Source organism: Sorghum bicolor, chromosome 3, assembly GCF_000003195.3.
Source record: "Sorghum bicolor cultivar BTx623 chromosome 3, Sorghum_bicolor_NCBIv3, whole genome shotgun sequence".
Classification (NCBI taxonomy): domain Eukaryota; kingdom Viridiplantae; phylum Streptophyta; class Magnoliopsida; order Poales; family Poaceae; genus Sorghum; species Sorghum bicolor.
Window position 1 is genome coordinate 10,595,171 of NC_012872.2, and position 16,079 is coordinate 10,611,249.

The window sequence follows — 16,079 nt, forward strand, 5'->3', positions numbered from 1 at the left end:
TGTTCTGCTCCCAGCAATGGATAAAGAATGGGCAGTTCTAGTGATCCTTGTGCCGATTCCACTCAAGTCGGCGTCTTTCTTCTTCCCGACGATAGTCTTCTTGCTGGCGCCGATACCGATCCTCACGTTGTTGCCAAGTCACCCGAGGCCTTCTGTGAGTTATCACAATACCAGATCGAGGAGGCCTTCCTGAACTATTTCCTTCCTGAATCAAGCCTTTTCCTTTGGCATCAGCAGCAGTAATCTGATGCTGAGGATCTACCGATGCACTCCTTTCAGCTGCTTCCGACGTTAAGACCTTAGTTTTTCCCTTAGCATCCAACATATTTGTTGGGAAAGGATGTTGATCGATCTTCATTGGCTCCTGAGCTTTAGAATCAAATTTGATTCTCCCAGATTCTATAGCCGATTGCAGCTGTTGCCTAAAAACCTTGCACTCATTGGTGCTGTGAGAAGTTGCATTATGCCACTTGGAGTATTTCATCTTCTTTAATTCTTCAGCCGATGGAATTACATGATTGGGTGACAATTTGATCTGACCTTCCTGAAGTAGAAAGTCAAATATCCTATCGGCTTTGGTGATATCAAATGCGAACTTCTCTGGCTCTTTATGCCCAAAAGGACAAGACATCGGCTTCTTATTTTTCACCCACTCTGCCAAACCGATGACTGGCTCTTCATCAGAATCCGAGCTTGCTGCTTCGTCGACAAATGACACCTTTTTATTCCAAGCTCTCTTAGGTTCAAAGGGTTTGATATCCTGATCGGAAATCCTCTAGACCAAGTGACTCAGGCTCTCGAACTCTTGAGAAGCATATTTATCCCTGATATGTGGCAACAATCCCTGGAAAGCCAAATCGGCTAGCTGCCGATCATCTAAAACCAGACTATAGCATTTATTCTTGACTTCCCGCAACCTCTGCACAAAACTTTCAACCGATTCATCATTGCGTTGTTTCAATCTAACTAAATCGGTAATCTTCTTCTCATGGACTCCAGAAAAGAAGTATTTGTGGAATTGCTTCTCCAGATCGGCCCAAGTAATCGCTGAGTTAGGAGACAACGAAATAAACCAAGTAAAAGCCGATCCAGATAAAGATGATGAGAACAAACGAACCCTTAACATCTCTGTTAGCAGCTTCTCCACACTAGATGATAAACCTATTGACATGCTCCATGGTCGATGTATCATCCTGCCCAGAAAACTTGGTGAAATCTGGTACCTTGTACCGATTTGGAAGTGGAATTAAATCATATGTCGGAGGATACGGTGTCCGATAAGAGTAAGTGTTGACTTTGGGTTTTATCCCAAATTGGTCTCTCATTACTTCAGCCATCTTATCGGGAAAATAAGCATCAGCATCTTGCCGATGAGGCGGTTGTAGATCTGGCACCTGCTGGTAAGCTTCCACGTGTCGCTGAGGCGCACGATCTGCATGGAACATGGGGTTAACCATCTGACCACCAATCTGCTGACCCAGATTCATCGGCTGATTGATCAATCCTTGATTCTGAAACCCAGGTTGGATCTGACCTTGTTGAAACCCTGTAGCCTGATGATTCTGTTGAGGCACCTGTGGGAAGACAAATTGCCCAGGCCATCCACTATTAGCATTCATCGGCATAGGCCCTGCCGATGACTGATAATTGGGCATCATCATTGAGTTGACGTACCCCTGCTGTTGCGTTGGCATTGAATCTGCCGATGCGTTAGGCATCTGGAATGCTGGAACTTGAGAATTCCCAGTGTAAGGTCTTGCAGTAGTAGTTGTAGTATACTGGGGACTCTGATTCATCGGCATATTTGGAGGTGCCGATGCCATAGGAGCCTTGCCTCTCATGTCAGCCGTTTGAGACGTGCCAAGAATCTTCAACATCATCTCAGAGGGCATACCATAACCCCACCAGTTAGGAGGAACTGACCCTGACATTGCCGATGCGAGTAGATCTGTAGCAAGTTTAATCGACTCATTTGATGTCGATGGATTAGTTGTCATCGGTGTAGATTGCGCGTTAGTGACTCCTAACGTGCTCGGAGGAACCGTAGTTTCTGTGCCCGCTGCGGCTGTAGTGGCCGATAGAGCTGTGACAACTGGTGATCCCGGCTGATGATAGACAGGGCCCACATAGTTTGGTGGCAATTGTCCTTCTTTGAAAGTTCTAGCCACGGCATTGAAAACCGTATTGGACAGCACACCAGCTTGGTTGATCAAGGCACGGTGGATAGCATTATCGACCATGTCTTGGAGTTTACCAGGATTGGCTTCAAAAGTAACCTGTCGAGGTGCCGGCAGTGCTTCTTTCTGGATCGCTTCACCGCTCCTGTTGATACTGAAGGATTTCAAGCATTGCTGCTTGTAATCCTCCATGGCTTTTGCAATAGCTTGCTTTTGCTCATCTCTGAGATTGGCTTCCGTCACAGGGATGACGTTCTCCTGATCGAACTCGGTAGTCGACATGTTGATCTTGAATCTTGTATCAGGGAGTCCCACTGGGCGTGCCAAAAGATGTGTTGGTGCAAAAGCTGATCTGCAAACACAAAGGGCTAATACCCGATTTAAACGTTAAGGCATGCCAGCCGATTTGACCTTACTATCGGCAAAGGTGGTAACTCGAATACTTTGGTCCTGACAACAGCGATGCGCCCGGATGTCACGGCCAAGAGGTACTCACGCGGAACTCGAGAATACGCCGAGCTTAAGTCGACGAATTCCTAAGAACTCGTAGTAAAAAGGAAAATATGACGAAGTCGTCGAAAAAGTAGATGCTGGAATATGAGTAAAAACTTGTGTTTGATTGATTGATAGATATCTCATTATAAGGCCCTAGGGTCTACATTTATACCCTGCTCAAAGAGCTACAATCAGACACGACTAGGACTCGAATTCCAAATTAAACAGAATCCGTACACAAAACAAATTTAAATAACTAATGAAAACATAAAACTACCCCTTTGTAACCGACCAGGACACCGCCACAGATCAATCGACAACCTCCACGCTTTCCTTCAGAGTCATCGGCAGTCTTCCTGTTATGACCATCGGCAAGCACCAATATTGATCATCGGCAAGAACACGTCACAACCTCTGGACTTAGTCATATTCAACCGTCTCTTCATCGGTAACTATCCTCATCGGCAACTCTTCTGCAGACTAGTTACCGTTGCTCCACCTGCCGATCTATACTCTACTGGTCCCCGGGTACGTGTCCAAAAACGGTGTCAACAGAAACTAATCAAACTTGTGGTAGTAACTTTTGGAAGAGAACTAGAGAGTACTATAATGCAAACAAGAACTTTGTATCTGATTGCTTTGAGAGATCTTTGATTCACAGTTGGTTGACTATTTTAGAAGAAGTAAACAAGTTGAGTGTAGGAAACAAAGTGGACATACTATTTAGAACAAAGTTATTATTTTGTCACTTTTTTGTTTTCATCAACGTTCTCATTTGCAGTGACAACTATAATGTTAACTATATAAATTCTCACATGTGCATCTACGTTGATGCAATTGCTTCAAGTAACAAGTATTTATGGACAAAGACGAAGACAACAACTCGTTCCAAATAATCCATTGCTGGAACAAGTTGAAGGATGATGCCAAATGACATTCAAAGCAAAAGGATTTGCCGATTTGGTAGTCCATAAGAATGGTGCTAGGAAGAAAGAAAAGATTGGCAAGAATGGAACTCCACAAAACTCACGTCCCAACATTGTTGATAGTACCACAAGTGAAGTAACTGAAGTTAGAAGTCCATAGTCTAATGAGTCTGGTGGCCTAAAGAGACCAATGGGTAATAAGATTGCAAAGGAAGCGTTGAGGCGAGATGGGGGTGATGATATATGTGGAGGAATTCGTTTAAGTGCGAGTGGAAAAGGAGGCTTTGACATAGAAAAGAAAAAAGTGGGGGAAGCGAAAACATTCGCTATAGAGAAAGAACGGCTTGAGTTAGAAAGAGAGTGGACACTGAACAAGCCATGGTTACACATAAGGTCAATAAGCTTGACCTTCACAAGATTAAGGGTGTCCCAAACATCACGAGTAAATCGTCGGTTGAGATGTATGAACAAAACGATAAAATAATTACTAGACTGCATAGCTAATGACGTGGGCCACAAGAGGAGAGACCAACATCTCTTGGGGAAGTGTGTGAGCCTAGCTATGAGAATGTCACCAGTGACAAGTTTTTTTTCTACTTCTCTTGTCCATGTCAGAGAATAGCTAGCTCCTAACTACTTGTTGGGGGACGCCTAAAGAGAGATTTATAACCATTGACACTATTTCCATGAGTTGCAGCAGGAGTACTATAAGAAATTGTAGAAAAATATCATTAGTCATTTCTCCATCTACTTAATATTACTGTCAGTAGACAAATATTTTCTCAGTAAATTTATTTTAATATGTATAGTAAAAGTTAATAATATCCAATATAAAATAGTTTGACTTAGAGCAAAACTATAACGAGCATTCTCTGTGGGACCGATGTAGTAAGTAAGAATTCACTAAAAAGGAAGGTGGTCCAAGCTGGCCGTTGTAAAGATTTACTGTCACTTTGCTATAGGGCTGTACAAATCAAGGAGTTGTTACGTGTCCCTCTGAAAAAGCAAAAGAACCTGCTTTTATTTATGCCAACAATAAAGCTCCTAGGTACATTGACTCCACATATGATGAAAAATGACAGCCCAACCACAGTTGGTGGCATCAGCTAATGACTAGTTTTAATACAGATTACTAGCTAATCCCGGTCGCTGAGCCATTTGAATTGATCTTTTCTACTACATGACCAGGTCGTTTTCCCTCATAGACGAAAGATGACTAAAGATTGGCCTCCATAGTGCCTGCTCTGATCCGGATCCGCCGATCACCCAAAGAAAGTTAGAAAAAGGGGGTGAAGTTGATGGTCAGAAACGGACAGCTCAACTCAAAAGGAATTGACGTCTCGTTCCTGACAAACCTGGCCTGCTGCCAAAATTCATATACTGAATCGATCAAGAAATAAACATGCAGAAATAATAACAATGTTGCTTCAGGCGTATGAGGATAATCATATAGGCCTTGTTTAGTTCTCATCGAAATCCAAAAAGTTTTCGAGATTTCCCGTCACATCGAATCTTGCGGTACATACATGAAGCACTAAATATAGATAAAAACAAAAACTAATTATACAGTTTGCCTATAAATCATGAGATGAATCTTTTGAGCCTAGTTAATCTATGATTGGATAATATTTGTCAAATAAAAACGAAAATACTACAGTACCGAAATCCGAAATCTTTTCGGAACTAAACAATGCTATAGTATGTATGAATGAAAGGCAGGCACTGCAAATTATTCATTGGCTGTAAAATCAGAGACACCAGAAAATTACACGATCATCACAAATAATTACTTTTACTTTCATCCTGAAAGGGATGCTAGCAACAACAGCACAGACACATATCCACTGCACCACAATAATCGATGGACCAGTCATGGAGATGCCGCTTGATCAGCCGGACAAAGCTGTGCTAGCACAGCAAAGACGACGACCTCCATATATGCATGTCTTCTCAAATTAAAAGATTCAAAAATGAAAATCACCATGAAGCTATCACACAGCAACCGATCGATCATCCTTAACGCTAGCAGCTGCGATTAACATTAACTGGGGAGGAGAATGGACTGAAAACATCAGCATCAGCCATCAGCCCCTGCACTGGGTGATGGCGCTGCAGCCGCGGGAGTAGGGGTTGGCCTCGGCGCCGGGCTGGCAGTTGTAGTAGGACGCGCCGCGCTGCGAGCAGGGCACGTTGTCCCTGCGCAGCGCGTCGTAGCCGATGTAGCCGGAGCCGCCCTGCAGCACCCGGCGCTTGCTGCCGCCGGTGGCCATGCCCGCGACGTCGGCCTCGCCCTCGGCGTCCGCGCCCAAGTACTCCATGCACTCGCCCACCGTGCCGCGGCACGTCCGCCCGCCGCGCCGGATCACCACGGCGCCGGCCAGATGGGCCACGGCCAGGTCGCCGACGGCCACTCCGGCCGCCGACGCCGGCGCCGCCGAGAGCGCGGCCACGGAGACGACGGCCATCAGCAGCGCGAGGACGGCGGCGGCGCGGAGCTGCAGGCGCGGCGCCATGGCGATAATCGAGCTGAAATGCGCGCGCGCAGGCGGAGGGCGGAGGCGGCGGCGTGTCGTTGCTGGATGCTGGTGCGATGGGTGTGGAGGGCCGGCGCGCGGCCGATGCAAGAAACAGTCGCGTTTGGTGGTGGTGTGGGAGAGCGCGGGGTGGGGGTGGGGGATTATATCATGGCAGCAATGGCGGAGCCGATCGACGGCAGTAGCTGAGTAGGTGAGGACTGAGGACGCGCGAGAGGGACCGCGACGAGACACGCGAGAGAGGAAGAGAGGGAGGGGAGAGATGGCGCGTCGGCGTCGGCGTCGGCGCGGCGCTGTGGGGGCGGGCCGGGCGGGCGTGACAGCGACCGTTGGCCGGTCTTGATCGATGGATCAACGTAGGCCTGCCGGCCTCGCGACGCGGACGCGGTCACCACACACACCTGATCATTGCGCTCGGCCGGCTCGTGCTCGGTGCCGTCGGAAGGGCGGGCGTTGGAGGCGGCACACGCGGATCACCATCGCTTATTCGCCTGTCTCCTAGCCTCTGTACACGCACGGCATGATTGCGTGATCTCGACGGTGGGTGGCAGTGGCAGGCAGTTGGTGTGCGTGTGTGTGTCAGTGTGTGTGCGCATCGGATCACGAGCTAGCGTCGCTCGGCGAGCCCAGGTGCTCGGGGAGGGGAAAAAAAAGGCGAAATTATCCGGTAGCGTAGCGAGCGAGAGACGCTAGCTCGGTAGGAGTTGTAGGACGACTAGGAGCCAAAGGACGCACGTACGCACGGCGGCCTCCAGGCAGGGTGGGCACGCTGGGGCCTCGCGTGCGTGCATGCCAGGCACGTTGGCAGTTGGTCCCTCGATCGGCCGGAACAACAACGGAGGGTGCACCCCCTGCGCCTGCACGGCACATGTGAGTTGGCTGTGAGCGAGACCAGCTTATTAGGGCCTTGTTTAGTTATCGGAACGAAAAAATTTCGGCTATGGTAGTATTTTCGTTTGTTTGTGACAAATATTATCCAATTGTAGATTAACAAGGCTCAAAAGATTCATCTCGTAATTTACAGTTACACTGTGTAATTAGTTTTTTGTTTTTGACCATATTTAATACTTCATACATGTGCCGCAAAATTCGATGTGACGGAGAATCTTAAAAAGTTTTTGGTTTTTGGGGTGAAAGCTTTTGGCGAGTGGGAGCTGAGGTTAATAATACACCTGGTTGACACCAGCTTAGCTTGGCGAGTGAGAGCTAAAGTTAACAATACAGCTCGTTGACACCACCTAGCTAAGATTAATAATACATCTTGTTGTATGAACATTTAAAATTTATGTATCAGTGTATTTATATTTTAGTTAGCTCACTTATAATTTACATTTTCCTTTCATAAAGTTTTTTGTTTTTTCATAAGCTCGATGTAAATTTAGAGCATGTTTCTCTTATTTCTCCTCCTTTCTCCCCACTTGAGCATAAATTACACATAAAACCCTTTACTATACCGGAGTTGAGCAGTACTCTTTGCTCAAGTTAGAGCAACTGCAGCAGAGCTCTCAAATTAAATCCTTACTTTTGATTTGAGAAGCTCCCCTACTCTTGAGGGCCTGATCAGAGCTCTCAAATCCCAATACACACTAGCAAATGGAACTCACTTTTCGTCTTCTCATGACCATTGTAACTGTCTGAGGCTCCGAGCTATGTTCTATGTTGTAGGGAGGCACTAGAGGAGAAGGAGAGAGCCGAGCACCGACATGATGGGTGCCTCGCCAGCGAAGAGGAGACACGCCCTCAAGGGGCTCACCACATCGGGAGAGAGCCTCTCTGAGGGACGGTACGAGGGGAGTGGTCCTCAAGGGGCCTAGCCGCACTGGAAACGGGAGAGGGCCTCACCGAGGACAAGAGTGCAATTTTGCGAGTGCACGGGGGTGGGGGGTTGTGTGCTCAAAATCAGGCCCAAGTGAATGTCGACGAAAGCTAGTCGGCAATCTACCTTGGAGTATACCCACGGTAGTAGTTTATCGACAGACAGGTGCGCAAGCTATGAATTTGATGGTGACGCCAGACACGGACAAGGTTTTTATCCAGGTTCGGCCGCCGTGTGGGCGTAGTACCTACGTCCTGCGTCTGATTGTATTGCTGTGGATTGAATTGTGTCGAGTTGAGTTGTGTATGATCTGTCCTCTAGGCGACCTTTGCCCCTCCTTATATATCCTGAAGGGACAGAGTTACAAGCAAAGTATCCTATTTGGTACAATATCTTGTAGCCTTGCGGTGCACGTCGACCAGCATCGTACGCCGCACGTCTTCATCTTGTGGGCCGAGCCACCTCTGATGGTGCGGCCCATGTCAACCCATGAGGGTATAGGGATTTATACCCCCACAGTGAATGAGCTTGAGAGTTGCTCCTAGGCCTTGTTTAGTTCTAATTTTTTTTGCAAAATGGATACGGTAGCATTTTCGTTTGTATTTGATAAAATATTATCCAATTATGGACTAACTAGGCTCAAAAGATTCGTCTCGTAAATTACAGACAAATTGTGCAATTAGTTATTTTTTATGTATATTTCATGCTCCATGCATACGCTGCAAGATTTGATATGACAGAAAATCTGAATTTTTTTATAAATTTTTTTTGAACTAAACAAGGCCCTAGTATGCACTACTTATTGACCACGGTGTGTTGATGAAATCATTTTTTTCCAAACACTTGTTAAAATTGATTAACAGCCGCTACAATAAGTCGTTTAATCACAGTAGAAACAAATTAAGGTGCAACTCAATAGTACAACCATACTCCTGTATAAATCTTGTGATTAATGCCGCCACACTGATCAACATCAATTCAGTCCCTTACATTCTACGATATCTAGCAATGCACGTGCCTGGTAGGGTATTCGCTTGCTGCATGTTAACTGGTCCTCGATCTACTATGAACAGTGAGGAAGTAGCACGGTAGTACTGCTGATAGGTCGTCTCAAGTCTGGTGGAATCGAGGGAGCCAATGACCTAGATGTCTCTGCTTCACTTTATATATATATATATATGATGAAACACACACAGTACAATTTAGCCGTTCACGCACCCACACACCAGATACAGGTTGAGCCGTAGATCTCCTGTTAATTGTGAATTTGTAATCGGTGAAGTCATCACCTATCACACACGGCAATATGCTACCAGTAGTAGCTTTCTGGGACTGATGAGCTTGATGGTACTGCTGGCCTGGCGTCCTCTTTGGAACTTTAACTTGCGTACAGTACTGTATGGACCTGGCACTCGAAATATTAATTCGAACTTTAATAGCCGTTTAACGCCGCAGTTGACAGGAGTACTGTTTCTTCTGGGCCTATATGTAAGGTGTTTTAGTTATGAGCTTGGGCTTCCGCACGAATTCAATTTCCCTGCCTTTGTTTTCGGAACCATGTCCATGTTCCTTTTCATCTTTTCTATTGTGCACTGAAGTGAAATGCTCATGCTGTTATTATAATAATTTCAATTGTGAATTTCATTATGTTGTTTTAAAAAATGCTACATCAGCTTTATAGGTTTTATGAGTTACGACATCATATCTCAATGCATAGTTTCATATATCAAAGTTTCATAGGTTACTCATACCGTTGAATTATTGAATAGCGTTTGTGATCCACTGTGCTATATAGATTATGTAGCCACATATGATTTAGACTTGCTAAAATTTACTCAATCTGAAGTCATGCCTTATAACCTTCATTGTTTGGTCACGTCCTGGATAACTAAATTGAAACATGATTATATTGAAAATTGAACTGAACAATTTGAACATAAATCAAAGTGCAGCCCTGAGCTCAAGTTTACTATAATTTTCATCATAACTTCACAAGAAGATGGACGACAACCTATAGACAAGGACTTCGCCACGGCCTTGGTTATAGGCACAACCACGAACATGATGCTGTTGTGTGCCTCCTCGCCCCTACCATTCCACATATCACGGCGGCCCGTGGCACTGGGTTCTTAATCTCTGTGGCTGATCCCTATGGCGCCTACGTGGCCAATGTTGCCGACCAACAATGACCACCACTATTGCAATACGGAGGATGGGGGAAGCACATGTACATTGCAAGCGGCACTGGATTGAAGGAAGGGACGAGGATGAAATTAAATGGCCTCGGTGCGGTTTTCAACCATGATCCAACTTCTGAGAGGTTTGAAACACTGTGAACCAGTTTCATCTTGGTAAAACTCAAATATTCTCTTTTCTTATTATAAGATGTTATCATATTCATTGAGATGACATATTATTTAATATAAATGAAACTTTTATAAAATCGCTGTTGAGACTAGTCCTACAAGTGTAACGTCTCGTGATGTTGCAAGTTCTTCTTGTTTTGCGTGGTTTTTTTTTCTTCTTTTTTTTGGGCCACAGGAACCACCCAAAAGCCAAAGGTGTGTCGATGCCCCGTACGTGCATTTTTCTTGCTGCATGATTGGAGCTGCGGTGGACGTGCAAGAATGAAAACGTCCAGATCAAATCAACTTTCATGAACAGTGTAACTAACAACGCCCGGATAGTTAAGAATTAATGAAAATGCTGAAACAAACACTACTACACAACTGTTTAACCGTGACGGGCACTTTACATTTACCGCAGCGGGCATTGGCGTCCACCACGAATGAAAGGTCACGGTTAATCGTGGCCTCACCGTGGCGGGCGCCTGTGCCCGCTGCGGAAAATGGATTTACCGCAGTGGGCAACATAAGGTGTCCGCTGTGGTTAATCCCATTAACCGTAGCGGGCACCTTATGTTGCCCGTCGCGGTTAATGATTAAAAAAACAAAAAAAAACCTGGACAGGCCTGTCGAGCCCATCCAGAGGCCCGATGAGCCCATCCAGGTTGTTGCCGCCGCCGCCGCCAGGAAAACCCTAGCGCCGCCGGTGCAGGGTTGTCGCGGTCGTAGTCCATGGATCTACTCTAATCCACCTTCTCAAATCTGGCTCGTGGCGGCTCCTTCACCGGATCTGAAAAGAGAGAAGGAAGAACACTGAGATGAGTGAAAAAAGAGAGGGAGACGTGAGGAAGAGAAGGAGGAGCAGCGTACCTCATGTCGACACAAAGGGGGATCTATGTCTTGGTGCCTTCCCCGCCGTGGATCTGGGCTCCATCCGCGCCGCCGTGCCGCCGTGCTCTGTCCGCGCCGCCCGAGGAGGTGGGCAGAGCGAGGAGTGGTAGTAGAGCAAGGCGAGGATGAGGAGGAGCATGAAAGCGACGCCGACGGGGGAGCCTCCCACGCGGTGGACGGCGTCGGGGAACCTGCCGAAGACGGGGAGGAGGAGCAGACCCACGGGGCTCAGTAGCTCCGCCACGGCCTCCGCCAGCGCCTCGTCGCCGTTGCCCAGAAACAGCGGGGCCGCCACCACCACCGCCAGCAGCAGGCCGTGAGGCACTAAATTGAATAATCACCGCTAGCAGCAGCAGCAGGTAGAGACCTTATATATTTGGGCTTCAAAATTTACTGTGACGGGCATGATAGGTTGCCCGCTGCGGTAAATCGATTTACCGCAGTGGGCATCTTAATATATCCGTCACGGAAAATATATAAGTGCCCGCTGCGGTAAATCGTACGATTTACAGCAGCGGGCAAAAAAACGCCCGCCACGAAGTGAACAGTAGCAACGTCACGGAAGTTCGTTTGTGTAGTAGTGAAAACAAAGAGCTGACTGCTAAGGAATGGTGATAACAACAGCTTGATTATTATATATACTCCGTAATTTGGAACCGGCCTGATGTTTGTTCTGGCGAAATATATATATAGAGCGCCTCATGCAAAAGGAAAAGCAATAAACTACTACAAGTACTGTAGAAATTTTAATTTGCTTCTTGGGCCTTGTTTAGTTCAAAAAAAAAATTGCAAAAAGTTTCAAATTCCTCGTCACATCAAATTTTGTGACGCATGCACGGAGCATTAAATATAGATAAAAAATAATAACTAGTTACACAGTTTAGCTATAATTTGCGAGACGAATCTTTTAAGCCTAGTTAGTCTATATTAGACAATATTTATTAAATACAAATGAAAGTACTATTATTTTTATTTTGTAAAAAAAAATTGTAAGTAAACAAGGCCTTGCTACAACATGCAGACATCCCGGCCGGAAAGCCGAGACACTGGGACTGCCACTGCCAAACCACACACGTATCATCACGGGAGCTACCCTAAGCAGTTGACCCGGCGGCCGGCGGACTGGTCTCCGGTGCGCACACCGTGCACCAAACGACGACGACAGGTCCAAGCGAGAGGCCGAGAGGTACAAATAGCTAAGGCAACGAGTGCGCATGCGTAGGCGCGGCGCGCAGGCCGGGGGTGGTTGCACCGGCACGCGTACTACCAATTCAACACGAGATGCGGTCCGGGTGCCGCACGGTTGGTGATTGCCGGCCGGACACGAGTGAGATCGGCCGGCGAGATCGACCCACGATGACGTCGCACACGTACGCGGGCGCGATGCGATGGGGTCGAATGCGTCAAATCTGTTCACGAGCTAGGGCGCCAAAATTTATCCAGTAAATTACAGATAAACTGTGCAAATATGTCAAATCTGTTCACGAGCTAGGGCACCCAAATTTATCTCGTAAATTCAGATAAATGGTATAATTAATTATTTTTTAATCTATATTTAGTATTCCATGTATTCACCGCAAGATTTAATGTGATGAGTAATTTTGAAAAATTTTACAAACTAAACAAGGCCTAAAGACGCTCAAATAGTCGTCTCGATGTCGTTCTCTGCTCATTTCGTTGTTCTAGACGAATAGGCTAATGTGTTCTCCCCAACGCACGCTATAGCAGCCACACGCGGGCGGGCAGGTCCAAGTCCAATAATGAACCAAGGCGTCGTCACCTCAGCGCCCGTATACGTTTCTCTCGAAATTGTGCCCAGAAAGATTTTCACTTGAAACCACAGGCTATTAATTTTATATAGCAATTGAGGTCATGGCTTGCTTGTGTTCCTCATATATCAGATACTTTTACCAGAGCGATTAGTATGTCCGAATTACGACGGCCTCTTGCCATCAGAGAACTAATAATAAACTGCGTAGCTCAAGCTGAGTCTGTCATGTGTGTATACACGCGCTGATCTCTGCAGCATGCGCGCATAGGACGACCTATAGCTGACCGATCGATTCTGATGGATGACCAACTGCACTTCCTTTGCTTTGTAAATACTATTTATTTTATTTTCATTAGTGTAGCAATCCATGGGCGTTGCAATGTCCATGAGTCGTATCAGTGTATATATTATATTTATTTGCATTATAATCATGACAAGCTACACTTTGGTAGAGGCGGCTACGTAGCTTATATATATATATATATATATATATATATATATATATATATATATATATATATTGCATTATAGTCCTTATATAAATATAAGTATATGCGATGCGCGGGGCGCGGCGCGGTGGTCAAAGTGTAGCCGGAGGAGGGGTCATCGGGTGTACCGCGCGTCCGTCCGTTTCAGTTGGATCTGCTTCGGCGGTAGGGGACAGTAGCACCTGCAAGCCCTTCTCACGTCGCCGTCCACGGTCCACCTGTGACTGTGACTGTGAGCCTCACCTCATCGTCTAGTAGCCCTTTGGTGCTTGTCCTGTCGGTTTATCTTTTTCTCAGGCCTCGTTTACGTCTAGTTTTCGCCTCTCAAAAGCTATTTTTTTTAAAAAAATTTGTCACATCAAATCTTACGACACATGAATAGAACATTAAATATAGATAAATAAAACAACTATCGCCATGTTCGGCTAATCATTTCTGTATGGCTGATGCTGATACTGATGCTGATACTAATATGTTCTGAAAGGAAAAAATACTTTTTTTTTGGCTCAAAAGCAGTGGCTGATATATATTTACCAATGCTCTTGGAGCTGCTTTTGGACTTTGGGTTTATCGCTATACCAGGTACCAGGGCCCAAAGAAAGAAGGAATGAAAACGGAGAAAGGGGGCGCCGTGCGTGCTCTATCTCTATTCCTTTGTGGACCATGATGGGCCTTAAGTGGGAACCGCATGTTTGTTTCCGCGGCGGCTCGTATGGAACTACGGGCCGAATTACAAAGTGCGCGTCCGTTCGTTAAAGGGCCTTTTGGGAGAGTGTTCCTTGGCATCGTTGGGCCATTTTTGCCACAGCAGCGCACACCCTGCTGCCTGCTTGTTCTGCATTTCATACTTGGCACATGGCAGCGGCTCTCGGTCTCAGCTCCATTGATTTGGCAGAGCTAGCTCCTGCATCGTGCCCTAATTCTTCTTGAAACTATAATGTGTGTACTATAGTGAAAATGCACGCATATATCAATAATGGTGGTGGTCACTGGCACACAAACGATAAATGTACAGTCGTCACACGCATGCGTGATCCATCGTCTCGAGCAACTTACACATCATCACTCCCAGACGACGACAGCACGCACACACACTGCTGGCACGTACACACTACACACGTAAGCTACTGATTCAGATCAGCTCCACACTCACACACACACTGCTTCGAAATCAAATTTAGCGAGACATGCATGCATAGTAGCTAGTAGCTAGCAAACTCACGTACGGCGACTGTCAAACACTAGCTAGCTATATATCTAGCTGCTGTGCACGTACTCCTCACAAAGTCACCACTAATTAATTAACAAGAGCAAGCTCTCCACCATAGACGACGATCGATGATACTGATGAGACTGATCGAGATGCTAACAAGAGGTAGGTAGGTAGGTAGCTAGCATCAAGCAGATGCATGGATGGATCATATCAGACGTCGACGACCCTGAAGGAGTCGCGGTTCTTGATGACGATGTCGTACATGTGGACGGAGGAGAACCTGTTGAAGTCGGCGGGGAGGGAGATGAGGTCGAGGGAGCCGCGCTTGTGGAACTGGTACAGCGCCGGGTCCTCGTAGTAGCGCTCCCACCCCAGCGCCCGCAGCTCCGACTCCAGCTCCGCGTACGACCGCACCACCTGCCCGCTCGGCGTGTGCACCAGCGCCTTCCGCCGCCGCACCGCCTCGCCGCCAGCCGCCGCGCCGTTCTCCACCAGCCGGACCACGCCGTTCTTGAACACCCAAACGCCAGACATGATTGATTAATTGAGCTGAGAGGATGGTGATGATAGCTTTGAGTACTGCTTCAGAGCAGAGAGATGGTTATAGCTTAGCTAGTGTTGCTGCTGCTGCTGCTGGCCGGGAGCTAGGATTGTGTGGTGGATGGATGGATGTTTGATGAAGCAAGGGAGGCCGATCAAGGGTGTATATATAGAGCATGAAGGCAGGGTAGAGCATGAAGAAAGCCAAAAAGTGCCAAAGGTATTTTTTGATGATGTGGGGTAGATGTGACATGGATGTAGGAGACATACAACACATACATATATAGATGTTATAGTACACGTATGTGAATATATACTCTACCACTATAGATTATAGCTACATACAGGGCACGTACTAGATATATCATGATGCTAGATAATGAATGAATGAAGAAGGCAAATATTAAGGGAAAAGTAAGCCAGCTAGCAAGAGATCAGGAGAACATATATCTTGGTTTGCAGGTGTGGATTCGCAGTTAGCTTGGTTAGGTCACGGCAAAGATGCTGTTTATATATTCTGAACATCGAAATTAAATTAGAGAGCTAGGGAAGAGGAACGGAAGAAGATTATATACTTGAGTGCGTGTACACCGGATCAGAGAGAATATATGTGTATACATGTATCTACCTATATATATTGTAACAGTGTTAGTTAAGGATTCTCTCTGCTCCGATCCTCAATGTGCTTGATAAGCTACCTGGAATATATTTTCTTTTTTTGCGAAAAGACAGAAATGAAAGATCCACGCACAGGTGCACTGCACGGATTGTACAAAAGTGTGTGGTGTGGATAGTGCAGTGCATCCGACATCATCCATATATAATTGCACGCACTGTAGAATGTGTAGTCTCCGGAAAAGTAGTAAGGCCTTGTTTGGATGTA

The 16,079-nt window shown here is 46.3% G+C and overlaps 3 protein-coding genes across 3 annotated transcripts; all 3 read right to left on the bottom strand.

Moving 5' to 3' along the window:
• Positions 5,304–6,358, bottom strand: LOC8074479 (rapid alkalinization factor). Its single transcript, XM_002457545.2, has one exon. The coding sequence runs from the start codon at positions 6,109–6,111 to the stop codon at positions 5,683–5,685; it is 429 nt and encodes a 142-aa protein (XP_002457590.1). The 5' UTR covers positions 6,112–6,358; the 3' UTR covers positions 5,304–5,682.
• Positions 10,603–12,209, bottom strand: LOC110433620. Its single transcript, XM_021456109.1, has 5 exons — positions 12,200–12,209; positions 11,280–11,508; positions 10,910–10,985; positions 10,710–10,787; positions 10,603–10,617 (listed from the first exon to the last, which is right to left on the bottom strand). Exons 1-5 carry the CDS (start codon positions 12,207–12,209, stop codon positions 10,603–10,605), a joined length of 408 nt encoding a protein of 135 aa, XP_021311784.1.
• LOC8074480 (flowering-promoting factor 1-like protein 1) lies at positions 14,414–15,434 on the bottom strand. The gene has a single exon (XM_002457546.2). It carries the CDS (start codon positions 15,188–15,190, stop codon positions 14,867–14,869), a length of 324 nt encoding a protein of 107 aa, XP_002457591.1. The 5' UTR covers positions 15,191–15,434; the 3' UTR covers positions 14,414–14,866.

Coding starts and splice junctions, on each gene's coding strand:
- LOC8074480 (XM_002457546.2), bottom strand. CDS start 15,190: ATGTCTGGCGTTTGGGTGTTCAAGAACGGCGTGGTCCGGCTGGTGGAG.
- LOC110433620 (XM_021456109.1), bottom strand. Junction 10,986..11,279: donor CTCTACTACCACTCCTCGCT/CTGCCCACCTCC, acceptor GCGGCGCTAGGG/TTTTCCTGGCGGCGGCGGCG. Junction 10,788..10,909: donor GGCTCGACAGGCCTGTCCAG/GTTTTTTTTTGT, acceptor CATTTTCCGCAG/CGGGCACAGGCGCCCGCCAC.
- LOC8074479 (XM_002457545.2), bottom strand. CDS start 6,111: ATGGCGCCGCGCCTGCAGCTCCGCGCCGCCGCCGTCCTCGCGCTGCTG.